At 37.4% G+C, this 22,629-nt stretch overlaps 1 protein-coding gene across 1 annotated transcript; it reads right to left on the reverse strand.

The window, feature by feature from the left end:
- Nucleotides 1-15,966: 15,966 nt before the first annotated feature.
- On the reverse strand, nt 15,967-22,035 carry LOC133288175 (vacuolar-processing enzyme-like). The gene is made up of 9 exons (XM_061485881.1): nt 21,970-22,035; nt 21,673-21,924; nt 20,766-20,922; nt 19,804-19,889; nt 18,507-18,706; nt 17,688-17,736; nt 17,340-17,576; nt 16,284-16,490; nt 15,967-16,101 (listed from the first exon to the last, which is right to left on the reverse strand). Exons 1-9 carry the CDS (start codon nt 22,033-22,035, stop codon nt 15,967-15,969), a joined length of 1,389 nt encoding a protein of 462 aa, XP_061341865.1.
- Between the last annotated feature and the right edge of the window lie 594 nt (nt 22,036-22,629).

Here is a 22,629-nt window from a genome sequence, read left to right on the forward strand (position 1 = left end):
AGTGCATATCATCTCCAAGAATTAGTGTAAGTTAAATGATAATCAACCATGTAGAGAATATAATTTCATATTCTCCTATCAGTACATATCACATCCTTATCAATATGAATTTATGGTTATATGATTCATTGTGAAATGTTTTCATAGCTCTATGATTTACCTAGGAAACTTAAAGTGTTACTTCCCTAAGTTCAGTCACAGACAACCTTTGATCACCTTACTCATCTTGCATTCCCTATTTTCTTCACTTTGGGGTTTGTGCATTTGGTCGAACAAGTGGTGTGCTTCATTTGGATGCATAAAAACTAACATATGTGAACATGTAACAATGCCTCTTGCAATTCATGATTCCATAACAAATTTAAACATGGCAATAACATTTCCCCTAAAATTCATGCTCCAATTGCCAAACCAAATGAAGACAAATATCTCAATCCATCGGAACCTTAAAAACATGGAATCTAAATCACTTATAAGTTGCAATTCCTATGTGACATTCTATCAAACAGTTGGCATTCATCTTCCAAAATATATCACAAACTTGCTACTTAATCATGGAAGACCACTTCAATCTGACTTAATCAACTTAATGCAGAAGATATGTCTCTAATTTAATCACTTGTCCTACAATTTCTCACTTGCAATGATTATTTCAGAAATCCATCTTGAAACCCTAAGTTCTACTCTAAGAATTCTAAGGTTGACATACCGATGATAATAAGGAGTAATTGACTCATATAAATCGATAAGTTAACTAAACAATGCATAAATTATAAGTAGTTTTAGAGATTACCTTGGATTCTTTGCATGCTTGAAGGAGAGAGATTGCAGAGATATAAGATGAAAATGGGGATGAGGGAGGGTCTGTGAGATATGAGAGCATGTAGAAAGGAAGGGGAGAAAAGGGCTTTTTAAATTTTTGGCCCGTGAATGCGCGTTTTAGCGCGCTTATAGCACGTTAAAACGCGCTAAGGCAGAGAGTTTTTGGATTTTTAATTCATGAGCGCGTTTTAGAGTGCTACCGGGCGCTAAAACACACTTTAGGCTAGAGGACTTGGCACTTGAGGATTTATTGGAGCATACGTGTTTTACTGTTGGAGTTGGGCTTGTTGTAACACCCCGAGTATACCCGATTTGTTAACATGTCATCGTATTAAGCCACGCTTAATTTAAAATGCGGAATAACTTTTTACTTTCAATTATGACGTCATTAATATAAGCAAGTTAATTACTTAATTCTTTTCATAAAACATCGCATGTATGTAATTGTAAATAAACAGCTATTTACACTGAAATAACCTCAATATATAAATAAAAGTGAGTATCTAAGTCACAGAACTACAACACGTAGACCGGACCATAATCCTGATACATTAATATAACTAAAATCCAAGATAGGACATAGTCAATCAATGTGGCATGGACAATCCCCATGCTCACCAAATAAGGCAACAAGCCCATCAAGTCTCAACAATAGTAACATAAAAGTAAAGCTAAAGTCATAATAGCAACAAGCATATCCAGCATCTTAGCACAATCAACATAACAGATAAATATCAGTCAAGTAAGATCCGGCCTCCTGCCGCTAGAGGTCTCAACCCCTGCATTACCTGAACCTGAAATAAGCGCCCCAAACATGGGGTAAGATCTCTAAACAGAAATCTCAGTAAGACAAGGGATCCTCAAGGATCTTCCACCCCAAGCTCACTTACATGTGCAATATAAGTTTCAAAATAGTGCAATGCATTAGATAATCATGTCATGTGTGTTATAACTATTCTACTGATCAGAGAAGTACATGAATACGTCTATTACCCACACAGTACACGACCATGCTGTACCCGCCCCCAGGACCACCCCATGGCTTCCTGGCTAGGCGAAACACCACATACATATCATAAAGCAATTACACTTAACAACTCAATAGCATTTCGATAAAACAGTACATGAAAACACATCATGCATATAACCATCCCCCCATGGGTAATGGTGGAACAAACAATGGCTAAACTGAGGACACGAAAGCTTACCTTGCAAGCTAGCTATCCAAGCCAAGAGTCCACACAAGCTCAAAGCCCAAACACAGCAGAATCACAATCTGTTTCGGACCAGCAATCATATCAACAACCATAGCTCAAAAGCATAAACATAACGACAACGCTTCTCTTTTACGTTTCATGTCTTAAGGCTTCTCACAAAGCCACAAGCCCTTAATCACTTGATTCTGACTTGGTTCAATTATTACAGAAGTCCCACTTCATTAATCTAGGGTCCACAAACCCCAAACAGCCTTCTGTATGAACAGTACAGCTATTGTTCTTCGAAAACCCAGAATATCCGGATATATGTCGGGATCCGGATATGCATATCCGGATATCACAGAGTCCCTATCCGGATATCAATATCCGGATATCATAGAGCTCATATCCGGATATCAATAACCGAATATTTCGCGGCAGAATGCAGTTTCTGCATTGCGCGAGATATCACTTCCAAGGTTCCATTTTTAACACTCCTAAACGTTAAAACATGCATCTTTAAGCCCATTTAGGTTTGTTATCTCGTTGGTTACTTGTTTATCTTATTAAACATGGCAAGACTCCACTTTTACCCATTAACTCATGATCAAATGTTGTACAACTTACCCAAGCTCAAAACAGAGGTACAATGGCTCTTGGAGCTCACCAAACAGCTCCCCAAGCTCTGACTTCTCCAAGGTACGAAAATGGTGATCAAAGGTTGGTTCTTTGTACCAAAGATCACTCGTTGGAGCTCCCACAACCAAGGAAATGGACCCCAACACCCAAACAAAGAACTCAGCCCCACAACAACCAAAAACAATGGCTGAGCAACCAGAAAAGAGCCCCCTTTCACACTCACAATGATCCCTCTCACTCACACAAGGTAAAAAGTGAAGAGGAATGGAAGAAAAGAGGTCACGATGCTCACAAAATGGATGAGGAAGCAATGGAACAATGTTTAGCTGGTCATCCACCCAAGGAGTCACGTAGAAAACTGATATGGCCTAGGGTTTAGTTCCAAATATGAGTATTTATAGTGGTTTAAGTCTTAAACACACAGTATTAGAATTAATAGCTACGCTTATCATTTTAATCTCAAAATTTGGAATCTGAACCTCCTCATTTTTCTAAGATTTAGCATATTTTTATTTTATTTTTCGCAGCACCTTTCCGGTACGCGCTTTTACATAGCCAGTATCAGTTCTGGCACCAGTTCTCATTATTTTAACCTGAAACTCGTTTTACAAGTCCTATATAATATTCTAGGAATATTCATGCACTTATTATACTTTTCCGGGATACTTCATCGGGTACGCATTTATACCGAGTAGCGGAACTGGTATATGCACTTTTCGTCAGAAAAATGACTTTCAACATTATAACTCACTTACCAATATTATTTAAGCCTCGTAATAATTATTAGGGTCAATTATGAAATTATTTCCTAATTTCTCATAAGTAATTTCCCTAATTAACGGTGTGGGTTCTTACATTCACCCCACCTTTTTAGGATTTTGCCCTCAAAATCAGAATATACCTATCCCGGAAGTCGGGATACTGCCGGAGAAGCTCGTCCTCTCGCTCCCAAGTACACTCTTCAGGAGTCCTTACTGTCCACTGAACTTTGACCATCGAAATGATCTTGCTCCTCAACTTCTTCTCGCCACGATCGAGAATCTTGAGTGGTCCGATAGGAGTTTTAAAGTTCTCCCGAACTTCCACATCATCCGGTTGCACCACGTTCGAAGGATCTGCTATGTACTTCCGAAGCTGAGACACGTGAAACACGTCGTGGATGTTGGCCAAGTTCGGAGGCAAGGCAACAGATCCTACTCTACAAGTATCTGGTATGGCCCAATGAATCGCGAGCTCAGCTTCCTTACTCCGAGGACCCGACCAACACCGGTGACAGGTGAAAGTCTCACAAACACATGCTCACCCTCACTGAACTCCAGTGGACGATGTTTGACATCGTAGTAGCTCTTCTGAAAAATCTGCGCCTGCTTAAGCTTTTCTCTGATCATCTGGATCTGCTGGGTAGTGTCTTGGACAAAGTCCAAGCCAAACAACTCCTTATCTCCAACCTCAAACCAGCAGGTAGGAGTTCGACACCTCCTACCATACAACGCCTCGTAGGGTGCCATGCCCAGGCTAGCATGAAAACTGTTGTTATACGAAAACTCCACCAATGGCAGGTACCTATCACATGCTAAACCCTGCTCCAATGCGCAAGCCCTCAACATGTCCTCCAAGGTCTGGATGGTCCGCTCAGTCTGTCCGTCAGTCTGAGGGTGATAGGCGGTACTCAATCTCATCTGTGTACCAAAAGCTTGATGCAGCACCTCCCAGAATCGAGATGTGAACTTAGGGTCCCTATCACTGATGATACTCTCGGGCACCCCGTGAAGCCTCACAATCTCGCAAACATACAGTTTGACCAACTGCTCACTAGTGAAGCTCACCTTCACTGGAAGGAAATGGGAAGACTTCGTCAGTCTATCCACAATGACCCAAATAGAGTCGCAGTCAACCTGAGTCTTCGACAAACCCACCACGAAGTCCATGGAAATGCTCTCCCATTTCCATTCTGGAATCTCTAGAGGTTGAAGTTTACCAGATGGCTCCTGGTGTTCTATCTTTACCTTCTGGAAAATCAAACACTTGGAGACATACACCGCTATGTCCTTCTTCATACTCGGCCACCAGAAACTCCTTTTCAAGTCCTGATACATCTTCGTAGCACCAGGGTGTACAGTGAACTGGCCCTTATGGGCCTCTGCCATGACCTCTTCGGTCAAAGGACCTCGAGGAACCACAATCCTCTTCTGGAACAACAAAAGTCCATCCTCATTCCAAGACACACCGTCCTGATTCTTCACGTAGTCCAGGCACTCTCTCTGCATTTGCGCCTCTTGGATCTTCTCCATAAGTTCATTCTTGACTCTCACAGTCTCCATCTCGAGAAGTGCACCCCAAACAAGGAAGTCACCGACAGGTCTCGAAACTTCTCAATAACATCAAAGTCGCCAATCGACAAACTAGATAGTGTAACACCCCGTGTATACCCGGTTTGTTAACATATCATCATATTAAGCTGCGCTTAATTAAAAATGCGGAATATCTTTTTCTTTTCAATTATGACGTCATTATACTTAGCCAAGTTGATTACTTAATCAATTTCATAAAATATCGCCTGTATGTAAATTGCAAAAAGACATCTAACTGGAATACCTCAATATATAGATAAAGTGAGTATCTATGTCACAGTTCTACTACACATAGTCCGGACAATATCCTGATACATTAATACAACTCCATATTAAACAAGACAATAAATAAGTCTACGTGGCATGGACAATCCCCATGCTCACCAAATCAACAGCATAACTAACAAAGTCTCAACATATAAATCCATAAACTGAAGCTAAAAGCATAAGACAGTAAACAGGATTCAACATCCAATCATAACAGCATATCAGCAAAGCAGCATAAACATGTAACATCTATCAGCTAAGCTCTGGCCTCCTGCCACTAGAGGTCTCAATCCCCGCATTACCTGAACCTAAAATAAGCATTCCTCAAACGTGGGGTGAGATCTCTAAACCAGAAATCTCAGTAAGACAAGGGGTCCTCAAGGATCTTCCAGCCCAAGCTCACTTACATGTGCAATATAAGTTCAAAAGTAGTAATTTCCAATATAAGTTCTAAAACTATGCAGTGCAACAGATATTCATGCCATGTGTGTTTAAACTATTCTACTGGCCAGAGAAATGCAGGAATACGTCTATTACCTACAGATAGTACAAGGAACACCTCTTGTACCTCACCCACAGCCTCACCATATTGTATGTACCACATACCCAGGCTTACTGTATAGGTGAAACACCACATGCATATCATAAAAGCACTAGCATATAACAGCTCAACAGCATTTCCAAAACATCAAAAACATGTAACACAGCATGCATATAACATACCCTCATGGGACATGGTTGAACCACAACATGGCTAAACCGAGGACACGAAAGCTTACCTTGCAAGCTTACTATCCAATGCCAAAAGTCCACACAGCTCAAGTCCAACACACAGCAGATCACAATCTGATTAGGACCAGCAAGCATATCAACACTCATAGCTCATAAGCATAAACATAAAGACTACGTTTTCCTCTTACCATTTATGTCTTAAGGCTTCACACAAAGCCATAAGCCCTTAACCACTTGATTCTGACTTAGTTCAATTAAAACAGAAGTTCAACTTCATCACTCCAGGGTCCACAAACCCCCAATAGCCTACTGTATGAACAGTGCAGCTACTGTTCTTCGAAATCCCAAAATATCCGGATATATGTCAGGGGCATATCCGGATATAAATATCTGGATATCCAGATCCCAATATCCGGATATCAATATCCGGATACCCATATCCAGATATAATATCCGGATATTCACAACAAAATATCCGAATATTTCGCGACAGAACCCAGATTCTGCATTTCGCGAAAATCCAAACCAAAGGTCCAACTTTTACCGATAACAGAAGCTTAAACATGCATTTCTAAGTGTGTTAAGCATTACCCAACGTTAGGTTATCATCTTTAGCTCATTACATGCATCAAGGTTCCATTTTTAACCAAAAACTCATGATCAAAGGTTGAGTATGCATACCAAGCTTCTCAAAACAGAAAATGGCAAGGAAAAGGAACTCCCTACACCACTCCACTGTGCAGCAACCAAGGGCCACGAAAATGCACAACAAGAAGACTCTTTTCTTCACAAAGGTGGCACTTTGAAGCTCAAAATATCAACTCCAAGCTCCCACAAACCAACACTCAAAGTCAGCACCTCCTTACCCTCAACCAGAGGCTACAACTCAGCAAGGGAGTCACTCACAACCTCACAAGACCAACCACCCAAGGTAATGGTGTTTAGAGATGAAGAGATGGAGCAAAGGTGACAACTTGGCTCAAGAACTGGTGAAGAAGGCCAATGGAACAGTATTCTGGTCAGCCACCCTCAACAAGTCACGTAGGAAATCTGAGTGTCTAGGGTTTTGTGCCTTAATAAGCCTATATATAGTCACTTAAGCATTTAACACACAATATTAACTTTAATTGCTACACTTAGCATTTTAATCCCAAACTTAGGATTCTTAACCTACTCAATTTTACAAGAATTAACGTATTTTTCTTATATTTTTCGGAGCACCTTTCCGATACGCGCTTTTCATAGCCAGTATCAGTTTTTGGCATCAGTTCTCATTATTTTAATTTGAAACTCGTTTTACAAGTCCTACATATTATTCTAGTAATTATCATGTACTTATTATAATTTTCCGGGATACTTTTTTGGTACGCATTTATATCGACTAGTAGAACCGGTATCTGCACTTTTCTTCCGAAAAGCAACTTTTCGCATTCTTAACCACTTTCTATAATTATTTAAGCATCATAATAATTATTAGGGTCAATTATGGAATCATTTCCTAATTTCACATATTTAATTAATTAATTTCCTTAATTAACTGTGCAGGTTCTTACAGATAGACTCACAAATTTCCGACTCAAAGCATCAGCTACTACATTGGCCTTGCCAGGATGATACTTCAAATCAAAGTCGTAGTCCTTCATAAATTCCATCCATCTCCTTTGCCTCATGTTCAGCTCCTTCTGATCAAATAAGTACTTCAAGCTCTTGTGGTCACTGAACACAGCAAACTGCATACCAAACAGATAATGCCTCCAAATCTTGAAGGCAAACACAATCGCAGCCAACTCCAAATCATGAGTCGGGTAGTTCTCCTCATGAGGCTTCAACTGCCTCGAAGCACAAGCGACAACTCTACCGGTCTGCATCAAAACACAGCCCAACCCCTTTCCAGAAGAATCATAGTAAAGTTCAAACTGCTCATCAGGATCATGAAGGATCAACATAGGTGCGGTAGTCAATCTCTCCTTCAACTCCTGAAAGCATTCCTCACACTCGTGAGTCCACACAAACGGAGTCTCCTTCTGGGTAAGGCGAGTCAGTGGAAGAACCATCGTGGAGAATCCTTTGATGAACCTTCGTTAGTAACCTGCCAAACCCAAGAAACTCATCACCTCAGTAACCGTCTTAGGCCTCTCCCAATCCAACACAACTTCAATCTTGTGAGGATCAACTGCAACTCCCTCAGCAAACATCACATGCTCGAGAAACTTCACAGACTTGAGCCAAAGCTCACATTTAGAAGGGCATAAAGCTTTTTCTCCTTCAACACTTGCAACACGATCCTCAAGTGCTCAGCATGCTCCTCCTCCGTCTTGGAGTAGATCAAGATATAGTCAATGAAGATGATAAAAAACTTATCCAGGTACGGCTAGAAAATCTTGTTCATCTAATCCATGAACACTGCGGGTGCATTCGTGAGTCCAAAAGGAATCACCAAATACTCAAAGTGACCGTATCTCGAACGAAACACGGTCTTAGGAAAATCCTCCAGCTTCACCCGAATCTGATGGTATCCGGACCGAAGATCAATCTTCGAATACACACAAGCACCCATGAGCTGATCCAACAAACCATCAATACACGGAAGATGATACTTGTTCTTGATCGTCACCTTGTTCAGCTGCCTGTAGTTGGTGCACAATCGCACTGTCCCATATTTCTTCTTCACAAAGATGACCGGTGCTCCCCATGGAGACACACTCGGTCGAATGAAGTTTTTCGCTGAAAGATCCTCAATGTGCTTCTTCAGCTCCGCCAACTCCGGTGGCGACATCCGATATAGAGCTAATGAAATAGGCCCTACACCAGGCAACAAGTCTATGGAGAACTCTATCTCCCGCTGTAGCAGAAACTAAGGAATCTCCTCAGGAAACACCTCGAGGAATTTCCCCACCACAGGAATCCATTGATATCATCCTGTGTCCCACTCACCAAACCCCCAACATGACATAACCGAATGCCCCTGCTCTCAAGGCTCTCCTAGCCTGAAGCAATGAAATATATGGCGATGAACTGGCTGTGAAATCACACGGAGACATTACCACACGCTTGGCACAACTGTCAATCATCACACAATTTCTGGACAACCAATCCATGCCCAGAATAATCTCCAAGTTAGCCATTGGCAATCCTATCAGATCTACCGAAAAGTCACGGACATCCCACTGAAACACGACATCTCGATGAACAGTGGTAGAATCACATTTTTCTCTGGTGGCGGTAGTCACCTGCAACGGTGGAGAAAGCACAGCCATCGGTAACTCAAGTCCCACAGTAATCGGGGTTGCAATAAAAGAATGTGTAGCCCCGGAGTCAAACAATACATCAACAAAAGATCCACCAATAGAAATAGTACCTCTGACAAGGTTCGGAGCTCGGTCCGACTGCTTCCGATCCAAAGTGTAAACTCGCCCTGTGGCAGGTGGCACAGCAAGTGCCGAAGTAGGTGGAAGGGGAACCATTTGTAGTGGAACTGCCAGAACTGCCGCAGCTCTTGCTGTCTACGATAGACACTCTCTAGCATAGTGGCCCTACCTGCCACACTAGAAACAAATAGTCTGACCGGTAGCACACAGCTCCAAATGAACCTTCCCACACCCCGTGCACCTGGGGGTAGGAGATCTCGCTGCACTCCCTTGAGCTGAAGTCATCTTGATCTGATTTGGCGCTTGCCTAGTCGCCAACTGCTTTCCCTTTCCTTTACCAGCAAACTTCATGTTCTTCCAGGAAGTGGAGCTACTCGTTCCCTTCATCTCTGCAATCTTGGCCTTACTCGTCAAACAGACATCCTCGATGTCTCGACACTGCTGCACCAATATCCCAAAATCTCTTGAAGCCGCTCGAGCAAGGGGAACATCTATCTCCTCGCTAAGTCCTCTACGGAACTTAGCAGCCAAGAAGGTCGGAGTAGGCATAGCCATCCGAAAGTGTGCAAACTTCACTAGCTCATTAAACTTTTCCAGGTACTCATCCACAGACAACGAGCCTTGCACCAATCTGTCGAACTCCCCCTGCTTCCTCTCCTGCGCATCATAAGGGAAGTACCGACCCAGAAAATAATCCTCGAAGAAAGGCCACGTCATCACACGACCTTGCAACTTAAAAGCGTGAGAGGTGTTCATCCACCACTCATGTGCATCGCCCTCCAGCATATACGTCACAAACATCAGCTTTTGCGGATCAGTATACTGCATGACCCAGACCAACGCCTGGAGCCATCTCGCCGTAACAATAGGATCATAAGACCTATCAAAAGAAGGTGGCTTATGCTTGCAGAAAGCATTAAGCCGGCGGTCTAACACATCGCGATCCTCAGCAGCTCTACATAGGGTTCCATCACCCCAGAAATGTGACCAGTGCCCTCAACATGGCTCTGGCTCTCGTCCTGCAGACTGGGTGGAGGTGGAGGTGATGGTGGCAGAGGAGGTGGTGGCGGAGGAAACTGACCAACAGCAGGACCAGCCCTCATCTCCTCCAATATGACCCTCATCATGGTCATGTTCGCCAGTCTGCTCGCCTACAATACATCCTTGGTGGCTTTCTTGTTTGCCTCTCTGACGACGTCCAGCATTGCCTGGTTTTCCATCCTCATGGCCTCCTGGTTGGCTAGTCGAGCCGCCTGCATATAAGCCAATACAACCAGGACAGGATCAGGTTGATCCTCGCTAGTGTCTCGGTTCCTTGAGGTTGCACCATGACTCTGCACAAGTTACACAAAGAATGAGTTGATCAAGCCCACACAATGTGGTTACATATGCATCATAATGGCAAAACCCAATAGAGAGAACACACAGACACAACTCATAACAAAACATCCTAAGTTATTGCAATACATACAGGCTTTTCCCTAGAAAGTGCTCTGATACCACTTGTAACTCTCGGCCGCTTCAAGAATCAATGAATATCCCTACATACTAACACGAGACTTTTCAGTGTGCTTTTTCCTCACTCGCACATTTCCTGGGAAAACTTCCCAGGTGGTCACCCATCCCAGAATTGCTCCAAGTCAAGCACGCTTAACTGTGGAGTTCTTCCGTTCCGGGCTACCGAAAAGTAGATGCATCTTGTTAGTATAGGTAGTACAAATTAATTCTTATAAGCTATTCCCAACTGTACCGTCCCATACCAGCACAGTCTCTGAAATCCCTCTATTTCCGGTGTTGATTCGATTCATTTATGTACCCTCGTCATTGGAAGCCTGCCAAGAGCCGCTCCTTGTCCATGCCCTTTTGCACCGGCGATCACTCCCCACCCTCGTCAACGCCCGAGATGTTACATGCCCACTAGCTTTCGCCTGGTTCTTCTTTGAACCACACCGTACTGAAAGAGAGGCCCTACTCTGATACCATAAAATGTAACACCCAGTGTATACCCGGTTTGTTAACATGTCATCGTATTAAGCCACGCTTAATTTAAAATGCGGAGTAACTTTTTACTTTCAAATATGACGTCATTAATATTACCAAGTAAATTACTTAATTCTTTTCATAAAACATCGCCTGTATGTAATTGCAAATAAACAACTATTTACACTGAAATAACCTCAATATATAAATAAAAGTGAGTATCTAAGTCACGGAACTACAACACGTAGACCGAACCATAATCCTAATACATTAACACAACTCAAATCTAAGATAGGACATAGTCAATCAATGTGGCATGGACAATCCCCATGCTCGCAAAATAAAGCAACAAGCACATCAAGTCTCAACAACAGCAACATAAAAGTAAAGCTAAAGACATAATAGCAACAGGCATATCCAGCATCTCAGCACAATCAGCATAACAGATAAATATCAATCAACTAAGCTCCGGCCTCCTGCCGCTAGAGGTCTCAACCTCCGCATTACCTGAACCTGAAATAAGCGCCCCAAACGTGGGGTGAGATCTCTAAACAGAAATCACAGTAAGACAAGGGGTCCTCAAGGATCTTCCACCCCAAGCTCACTTACATGTGCAATATAAGTTTCAAAAGCAGTTAAACAATACAAGTTCCAAAACAGTGCAATGCATCAGATAATCATGTCATGTGTGTTATAACTATTCTACTGATCAAAGAAATGCAGGAATATGTCTATTATCCACACAGTACACGCCCATGCTATACCCGCCCCCAGGACCACCCCATGGCTTCCTGGCTATGCGAAACACCACATACATATCATAAAACAATTGCACTTAACAGCTCAATAGCATTTCGATAAAACAGTACATGAAAACACATCATGCATATAACCATCCCCCCATGGGACATGGTGGAACAAACAATGGCTAAACCGAGGACACAAAAGCTTACCTTGCAAGCTAGCTATCCAAGCCAAGAGTCCACACAAGCTTAAAGCCCAAACACAGCAGAATCACAATCTACCAGCAATCATATCAACAACCGTAGCTCAAAAGCATAAACATAAAGACAACGATTCTCACTTACGTTTCATGTCTTAAGGCTTCTCACATAGCCACAAGCCCTTAATCACTTGATTCTGACTTAGTTCAATTATTACAGAAGTCTCACTTCATCAATCTAGGGTCCACAAACCCCAAACAACCTTCTGTATGAACAGTACAATTACTGTTCTTCGAAAACCCAGAATGTCCAGATATATGTCGGGGACCATATCCAGATATGCATATCCGGATATCATAGAGCCCCTATCCGAATATCAATATTCGGATATCACAGAGCCCATATCCGGATATCAATATTCGGATATCACAGAGCCCATATCCGGATATCAATATCCGGATATCTCGCGGTAGAATGCAGTTTCTGCATTTTGCGAGATATCACTTCCAAGGTTCCATTTTTAACACTCCTAAACGTTAAAACATGCATCTTTAAGCCCATTTAGGTCAGTTATCACGTTGGTTACTTGTTTATCTTATTAAACATTGCAAGACTCCACTTTTACCCATTAAAACTCATGATCAAAGGTTGTACAACTTACCCAAGCTCAAAACAAAGGTACAATGGCTCTTGGAGCTCACCAAACAGCTCCTCAAGCTCTGACTTCTCCAAGGTTCGAAAATGGTGATCAAAGGTTGGTTCTTGAAAGTAACTGGCCTTGAAGGCCGTAGCATGTGAGAGGGAAAAACAAAATTTTTCTTCTGCGGAATCACACATGCAATCAAGAATCATGCTTTATGACAGTATGATGTTACCTTTGTTTGTGAGTTCAAAACTCCAAGACGATCAGTGTTACGTTTGAAGGGTTCAAACCCTCTAACGTTGATCCACACCACCCACGTCAAGATGCAAGAACTCTTCTTGTCAAGCCACCAATTGACCACCACAAAGAGGCTTGCTATGCGCTCAATAGGTGAAGAAGGAGGCTAGGTAAATGTGTTTAGAAGAGTGAAGTCTTCAGCATGAAAACTTCACAAGAATGGGGAATGGATTGGAGTAGAGTTGGCTAGGTCTTTTTCTGAAAACCTTAAGGAGAACTTACCCCTAGTATGCGCACAAGAGAGTGAGAGAGTGAAAGAAATCAAATCAAAATTTTCACTTAAAAACCAATGAAAGTGGCGCACAAGAGAGGAGAAAAAGGTGGAGTTGTTGCAATTCAAAATTCCCAACAACCTACCTTTGAATTCTCGTGAGACTAGGTCTCTATCTAGTCAAGATTCTGAACTAATGGTCATCATATGACCATCCTATTCATGCGCCCCCTTCAGCCCCAAAAGGGGTCCAGATACTTTGAGCTGTTGCATTCAAGTTTGAACCAACTAGCTCACTGATTCTCTCAACAACCAAATCTGATTAGAGCTTGTTTGTTTGAAAAAGATGACACTCATCTCCAACCAAAGTGGCGCCCCAAATCAGCCTTTGAAGATCTCCATAGATCTTCTCTTGATACAAGGAATTTGTTCCAACAAGATCTCATCTTATCCTTTTGTTATGAAACAACTTTTCATAGCCAATTCAAATTCGAATTCAAACATTTAAATTCAAATGTTCAAACATTTAAATTCAAATGTTCAAACATTTAAATTCTAAATTCAAATTCAAATTTCAAATTCAAAATTCAAATTTATTTAGGCTCATGACTGTTGTATTGGAGCCATGGATTATTTACTGATGCTTAAACGTTTTGAAATTTATATAGACTTGTTGTATGTTTCCGTTATTTGGGCATGGAGCCTTATTGTTTGTATTGACCCGAGAGGGGATCGCAGTCTGTGTGGGACTTGCGAGCTATCTGTTAAATTATTGTATCTATCAGGGCATTGTATGTGTGGGACCCATGTCCTTAGTTATCCGAAATACAGTCGTTATGTTGTTCATGAGACTCCGTCAGGAATGACACTTAAGGTCATATCCGGATGGTCAACGGCCACTAATGATGGCCAATGGTTTTAATTGGAAAACTTAGATGTTTAGGTTACGCGAATGCAATATATCAGATGAACGCTTTGAAAATGTTTTAGAAAATATTTTGAAAAAAGTTTACTCGTATTTTTATAAGACGTTTTATTATTCTTTTAAAATAAAATCTTTCGCTGTGTATGCTAAATATCATATATGTTAACAACCGAAGTACTATGAGGTGTTACATGACACAATCTAATGCTTTTTTATAAGGGAAATATAATCATCATATTACATGACACAAGTTACGTCATGTTGTAGAGATAAAATTAGTGGGGTCCATTGTTTAATTTATTTTTTATTTAAACACTAGACCCCACCAACTTTGTTTCTACAACATGATGTTACTTGTGTCATGTAACATGATCAAATACAATTTTTTTTTAATGCAAAAGTCAAAGGTGAAGGGAGGACAGAGATAGGAAAAAAATTTCCACCTCAATGTAGATCATTATTTTTGTTTATTCGATTTTTATGTAAAATGGTCAATAAATTGAAGAAACTAATAGGAACACTCGTTACCAAACCAACTACTATAAAAAAGTGAAAAAAAAGAAAGAAAAAAAGTCAAAAAATAAGTGCTTAAAGCCAAGACACGTACATTAAGTGGAGACAAAGAGAGATTATACGAAAACTTTGTAGGGTTATCAGACCTACCACAACATGTTGCGTCGCCAACAAATCCACTGGGATCTGGTCATCGAGCTTCCTTTCCAGGGTCTTAATGTACGAGAGGAATCTATGCATTGAGCACTGAAGTTGAGTCACGACTTGTAACTGTCTCGACGTATTCAAATTAAGCAATGGAGTAGGAATATCAATATGGGAACATACATTGTAATCAGCCTTTCTTTGATGTCATTTCACCGTATTTGTGACTGAAGTAGTTGTTTTAGCAATTAAGTAAAAAGGAAAGCCTAAAAACAAATCTCTTTTATTAGAATCACTCTTTGTTACTCGTTAATAACTGTTCCTTATTCTTGTACACATTTTGCACTTGATGCTTTTACGATACCAATTCCATACACAAGCTTTAGTTGTCTAATTTATACACTTTCGATGTGGGTACGTATGATACTTGGGACCTAATATTCCACTTTATTAGTTGATGTGTGTAGTTGTACTAATGAACTCATTAATTGATCCCTGATTTCTTTCCACAGTAGTTACTGAATTCGACCACATCAATAGTCATAACGATATAAAACGAAACTCGCTGAAAGAGAGAAGAAATGACCATTTGTGGAACTCTTTGAAACTCTCAAGCGGGTTACATCACCTTGCAAGATTGAAATTAAGTACTAGAGATTGTGGAGCTCAGGTTCAATTAAAGTAAGTCTAGAATATATTACAAAAAAAAAAAAAAAAGTAAGTCTAGAATATGTTGGTCATTTGGGTCCGCAGAGATTTCATCTTTGATCCAGTAACATAGCTTAGTATAATTCAATTTATCTTATATTCCCAAGGATGATAAACTAAAACGAAGGAGGATAATGCATCTTGTAGAATGGAAGCACAATTTATTCATTAATGTATTACTTAGAACATTTTTAACTTGAGGATGAATTTAAGAAGCACGGTTCTCCTATGAACAAGCTTGCGATGCTGCTGCAACCATTTGCTCCGTAGAAATTCCAGCGTTGCACATGTTAGCAAAGGCTCTTGTGTATTTCCTTCCATAGGTTGTTAAGTTCCCGCAATGGTTCTCATAAGTTTTCATCTGCGTGAAATTTTGTGCAAACATAATTACTTAAATATATGATATGTATCATCTTACAAAAGAATACGTTTATGCATGTCATTTGTAAATGAATTACCTAAGTTACATAATATGTCCAAGAATTTCACCTTATAACCAAAAAAAATAAAAATGGAAAAAATAATATATGCTATTATACTTACAAGTGTCTTAAAACAATCCCAATCATCCACAAGAGGTTGCCCTGCTGGACGAACATGGAACATCTTGGTGGAGCTACTCTCTTTACCAAACAAGAGATCCCCTATGAGATGGACACTGTTATCTACATGGTCTCTGTGAGCAAGTTCAACTTCTAACGCTTTTTGAGCTTCTAGTTTCTCATCAGAATCATCCAGAGCCTTTTCCAACTGAATCAATTAAAAATATAAATAAGAATTGTCTTCTTAAATTTGTAATTTTTATGTTCAAGCTCTGACAAAAACAGAAAAGAAAAAATTAAAATCTTCGTGTTTCTTTTTAATTTGAACTTATGTATCTATACAAGATACCAAATAAAAAATTTATAACAATCATTGATTGAAGTAACAATTAAGTAACTTATTTTTCTTAACCGAACTCGAACCAAATTAAAAGCCCGTTTGGATGGATTTTTTTCTTCTTCAAAAGCTACATTTTTTTAAGAAAAAAAAGTCCTTATCGAAAAAAGTTTGTTTGAACGCCTGCTTTTAAAAAAGGCAGCAGCCATAAAAAAAAGCTAAAAACTTACTTTTTTCTCGGAAGCTAAAAATTTTAACTTTTAAAAAAAGCAGAAGTCAAAAGTCAAATAATTTTTTCAAAAATCAAATATTTTTTTAAAAATCTAAATAGCTGTAATAGAAAGCACTTTTAAAATAAGGAAGTGATAAAAAGGACTTTATTCAAAAGTCAATACAAACGCAGCCTAAATTGGCTTGAATAAAAAAAAAAATTAGAGTAAATATCTTTTTTGTTACTCAGCAAATTTCACGATACCCGTTTTAGTCCCTAGCAAATAAAAAAGCTATTCATGGTCTTAAGAAATTCAAAATGAACCCATTTAGTTGAAATCGTGATCCCTCACAAATTTAAAAAAGACCTATATTAGTCCCTCAAAAGGACTAAAATGGGTCCACTTTAAATTTCTTAGGGACCACGAATAGTCTTTTTATTTGTTAGGGACTAAAACGGGTATTGTAAAATTTGTTGAGGATCAAGAAGGTATTTACTCATTTTTTTACCTTGAGGCTAAGATGGAGTAAATGAGCATCTTGTTGGTTGACGAATCTTGTTGGAGTAGTGGACGGTTCAGATATATATGAATTTGCCATGCTTGTGAAGTTGTAGGTTTTATGAACATTGGCGAGGTCTGCACCAATATAGGTAACAAGAAAATCGTTCTTGAACTTTGTATCTCCATATTGCATCACATGAGAACTGTCACTTTCTCCACCACCAGTTAACGTTCTCCGGCGAACCTATACATTACTCGCAAGAATATTTATATTTGATAAGCATTATATATATATGTGTGTGTACCAAATACATTCATATAGTGAGGGAAGGATACAGTTGAATTAATGGCTTACAGTTTCATATTGTTGTTGCAAAGTTTCTTTCGTCATGTCGTTTTTGTCACTGTACCATAACCAAAAACTCAATCAATATAGACAAGTAACATGCGAATAATGGATAAAGATGCAACTCTCGAACTTTTTTCCCCCTTAAAACTAATAGTTTGCATTGATCGCTTTTGTCACTGATCATATGCAAGTCACTTAGTGAGTAAATACCCCTTGTTACTCTGAGCAAATTTCACAATGATCGCTTTAGTCACTAGCAAATAAAAAAGTTATTCGTGCTATTCAAGAAATATAAAAAAGACTCATATTAGTCCCTCAAAAGGACTTAAATGGGTCCACTTTGAATTTCTTAAAGACCACGATAGCCTTTTTATTTGCTAGGGACTAAAGCAGGTATCATAAAATTTGCTGAGGACCAAAAAAAGTATTTACTCTTACTTATTTAATGTACATGATTTATTGATAAACAACAATTCATGTATAAACAGTGGATGAATTATGATTTTTTATGATAAGAAGTGAAAATAAAATTACAAATTTAAAAATATTAAGACTAATATATTAACTATTACAAGTATTTTTGAGGAAGATGTTTATAATTAGGACTAATAATTTATTATTATTATAAAAATAATGTTTTATATCTATAATAATAATAATAAATCAAAGATTTAAAAAGGCCACTGCCACTCAACATCCCTCCTATTAAAGAACTAAGAAAGCCGTTTACCAAAAAAAAAAAAGAAAAAAAAAAGAACTAAGAAAGCCAACAAAGATGAATATATATATGCCAATGATGAAGATTAGTTGACGATTAAATGATACCTGTCTTCCAACCATGAAATGCTATAAAGGTCTCCCAAACAAGTATCATACTCCGGGGCTGGAGCATGGTTGGTTCCAGGACAGTAAAATGCAAAGCTATTCTCACGTGCATTGGAAGCCGTGGTTACATATATGTTTATATCATCTGGAAGAAGCCCTTCAAACATGCTCCCAGCTTCACAAGCTTCCATGTATATAACCTTTTTTTAAAAAAAAAAAAATTAAAAAAAATTAAATAATGCTTCAATTTAAATATCCTGAAAAAGTTAAGCTGAATTATCATCTGAGCACTTGATTTTTCTTATGAAAAATTAATTAAAGGACTGAACATTTATTATGATTAATTAAGGGTACTGTGAACTTTATTTAAAAAAAAAAATATTCGATTATGTTGAAAAGTAGAAAGAAGGAAATCAACTTATGAATAATTTACAACATAAGCAAAACATCTGCATATATATTTGATTTATAATTTTCTCTTCAACCCATGGCTAAATACTTATATTAAAGCGGAGGTCCTATTATGAAAGTAAAGTTGAAGTTCTTTTTTATTGAGTTTAAAGTTAAAATCTTTATTGATTATCATAATAAAGTTGAGGTACCTAATGAACATTGAGTATATATCTCTACACACTTAGGCACACGTCATATTATTTATATTGACACAGTTTTATAAAGATTATGATTGGTCTCAACGAAATTCTTAGACATTTTCTCACTAATTCTGCCACATATATATGCCACCGTGAAGTTATGTGTCACATAGAGATGTAAAACTAATATTTTTTATGAATGTTACTTTGAAAAAATTAATGTGCTGCATTTATGATTGTGATAATATTAATGTTCCTAAATTATTATTCCAGCTCTAAAGTTATTTTTATGAAAACTAATTAAGGGATTATTAATTAGGTATCTTAATTTTGTTAAAAAATAAAAGGAAAAACTAAAATCAACTTGACTTTGAATATTTTATAAATGAACAAAACACACGTATATATGACATTTTTCTTTCCAATTGACAAACCGTGTCAAATTATTTTTAATTAAAGTTAAGGTCCTTATTTAATTATAATAGTAAAGTTAAGATCCTTATTTATTTAAGGTAATGGTATAATATCATTTTAACAAAAGGAAAAAATGTTTATCATTTTTTTTTTTTTTGATAACAAAATATTTATCATTCTAAATGACACAAAGTTATATCATTTTAAAAGAGAGATGGACACAAGGTTCAAACCCTCTAACAAATTAATCTATTAATTTTGTTCATAACACAAGGTTCAAGGAAACTCACCATCTTTTTGTAGGATTTAGAGGCATATTTCTTCTTCAACGCATCTACTAGATCTTTGGCCACAATGGCTGGAGGATTTGGCATGCCTGATCAAATAGCATTTGCCCAATTAAATAATTGGAATATTGAAAAATCTATCAACATATTTTGTGGATAAATTATCGGAAATTTTTTTTACTGGATATAATAATATCTTCAATGACGCTGTTTCGAGGTTATATAAGATTAAAAAACTCAGAATAATAAAAACTAATATAACTCTACAATATATTATAATTACAAAAACACTTTTATTTCTGTCCCAAAATAACGTTGTTTTAGACTCACCGAAGATAACTTATCTCCGTTTACCAAAAAAATCCTTTACCCATAAATTATTTGTGTTTTAAGGGGAAAAAACTATCAACAATGTATGCTATAAGGAAACTTTCAGGATGTATTTGATACAAGTTTTTGTTAAAAATATCTTGGTAAATGGAAGTGGTATTTTTATATGTCCATGTTTGGTATCAGGTTTTATAAAAAAATTATTAGAAAAATTATTTGCCCTGTATATTTTTTGTGTGTGTGTAAAAAACACTATTGAATAAAACCATCTACAAGGTTGTATTTGTTGATAGCTGGGGAAATTAAAAAAAAAAAAAAAACTGTTATAAAAAAAAAAAAAAACTTCAAGCAAGAAGACCAAAATAACCCTGATGTTGGAGAAAATTATTTAGTAAACTAAAATCATATTTTACTCAAGGATTGTTGTGGTAATTTAACCATATTTTCTTACCTATATTTTACCTTCAATCAAACATAGACTTTATAAACTAAAACCAATTTTTCAAGTAATATTTTGGCCAACAAAATAATTATTTTTAAACTGTTCCACTAAACTCATTTTCTCAATTATATTTCCTTAGTAAATTTTTTTTTTTCTGTAACAAACACCCCTTTAAAAAAAATGAGTTACTAACCGACTACGCCTGCACTGCCATGGTCCACATAGTAAATGAAAATGATGTCATTTGGACCACTCTCCAACACTTTACCACTACCTCCGGTCACAGCACTCCGGTTGCCACTAAGTACGGCAAAAAAGTTGTCTGCGTGTACGTCCTCTCCAGTATAATCCTAAAAAAAAAGTTTATTACATTTCTTTGCGTTAAAATGATAATTTATTAGTTATATCATTTATAAAGACTAAAGTATCACAAAGAATCAATGCCATATTTTTTATGAAAAATGTATGTTCTCATGTCTCATCCGAACATAATTACATCATGTAAGAAATCTAACTCATGCATTAACTGATCAACCATCAACAATTAATTAAAATGACCATTTTTATTTTATTTTATAAGGTCTTTTGTTAAAGTTTTGACCTTGCCAATGAAGAAAATGAATGATCTCTTATGTAAATTTTGGATCTATTCCTTTCTCTTCACAAGAATTAAATAAGTAGGGTCAATCAATCAATATATATATATATATATATATATATATATATATATATATGAAGAAAAGTAGACATAAAATATATTTCAATTAAGGAATGGAGGAGAAGATCCATATATTTTTATAAATAAAATATGGGTTTCAATATTCTTATGCGATAGAAAAAAATTTTCTCATGTAATAGATACATCTTGTGAGGGGCCTACATCTAATAAAAAATAAAGAAAACCAAAAAAATTATTGTACGAAAATTAAAGGATCACTGGTAGGAGAAAATAATTCTCCTAAAACATGATAAATTATTTTCTCATAGAATATTCATGGTGAATTGTTAAAATTATTGCAATATCATGAATATAAGTATTTAAAAAAAAAAAAAAAAAAACTGCTAAAATTAATCCCAGCTAGATATGGATACATACATACCTTGGGAACTGCATCATAAACGTTTGGCCCATTTGGTTTGTTGATTATAATGCCAGGCCTTGGATTTTGTGGATTGAAGGCAATATCATCGTACATGAAAACAATGATGTTTTCATCTCTAAGGCCACCTTCCTTTAGTATCTGGTAGGCATGGCAAACATCAGCTTGGTGCCTATAATTCTCGTATTCATTTGAACCAGCAACTAATATGGCCCATTTCTTTCCTGTTGTAGCGTTACCATATCCATGGACCTCTAGTGACTGTTGATTAGGTATAGGACGCACACCCTCCAACACAGTCACTGTCAAACTCATCCACGCTGAGGCTATCATAAAAAGCCAATAGCTGATTATATGATTCATCCTGTATCTATAATTTGTCTGTGTATGTGAAAGAAAAGAACAATTTGTAAGAAATAGGAACAGAACTATGCTAATATTAAGAGTGATGCATCTCACTATAATTCAACATGTATATATAACAGCTGAATCAGTCCCAGTCACATATAGGACTCTTGCATCGGTTTTTTTTGACTCTTTTACCCTTTATTAATTAATTAATAATTATTTTGTCCTTTATTCGAAACTATCTACCAATCTGTCCCTCTTTAATCGATTACCTTGAAGATTTAATCGATTAAATAGTCAAAACTGACAAAAATGATTGACTTGAAGATTTAATAAAGGATAAAATGGTAAAAAAACCCTCTTGAATCCATTAAGAACATTAAATTCTCTGTACATAAATATTTATGTCTATTCATTTAATGTGATTATCACATTAATGTATAATTAAAATCTTTCTAATTAATGAGATTCGTAATCTTTATAAATAGAAAAAGAATAAAAAATAATAAAAAGGTATAGATTTTGTTGCCTTTTGAGAAAAAAATTTAAAATAAAGTTATTAAATAAAACATAAACGAGTTGAATAAGTTGAAAATTCAAAATGCGTTC

The sequence above is a fragment of the Gastrolobium bilobum genome, unplaced genomic scaffold, assembly GCF_033153095.1.
Source record: "Gastrolobium bilobum isolate Gb01-03AN ecotype WA unplaced genomic scaffold, APGP_CSIRO_Gbil_v1 utg7961, whole genome shotgun sequence".
Taxonomy (NCBI): domain Eukaryota; kingdom Viridiplantae; phylum Streptophyta; class Magnoliopsida; order Fabales; family Fabaceae; genus Gastrolobium; species Gastrolobium bilobum.

Bases quoted from the DNA above. Each gene is read 5' to 3' on its own strand.
- LOC133288175 (XM_061485881.1), bottom strand. From the start codon at position 22,035: ATGAATCATATAATCAGCTATTGGCTTTTTATGATAGCCTCAGCGTGG. The intron at 19,890-20,765 runs GTTAGTAACTCA...CTATTTGATCAG, and splicing joins TGGCAGTGCAGGCGTAGTCG to GCATGCCAAATCCTCCAGCC. The intron at 16,102-16,283 runs GTAAGTATAATA...AATTTCACGCAG, and splicing joins GGGATTGTTTTAAGACACTT to ATGAAAACTTATGAGAACCA.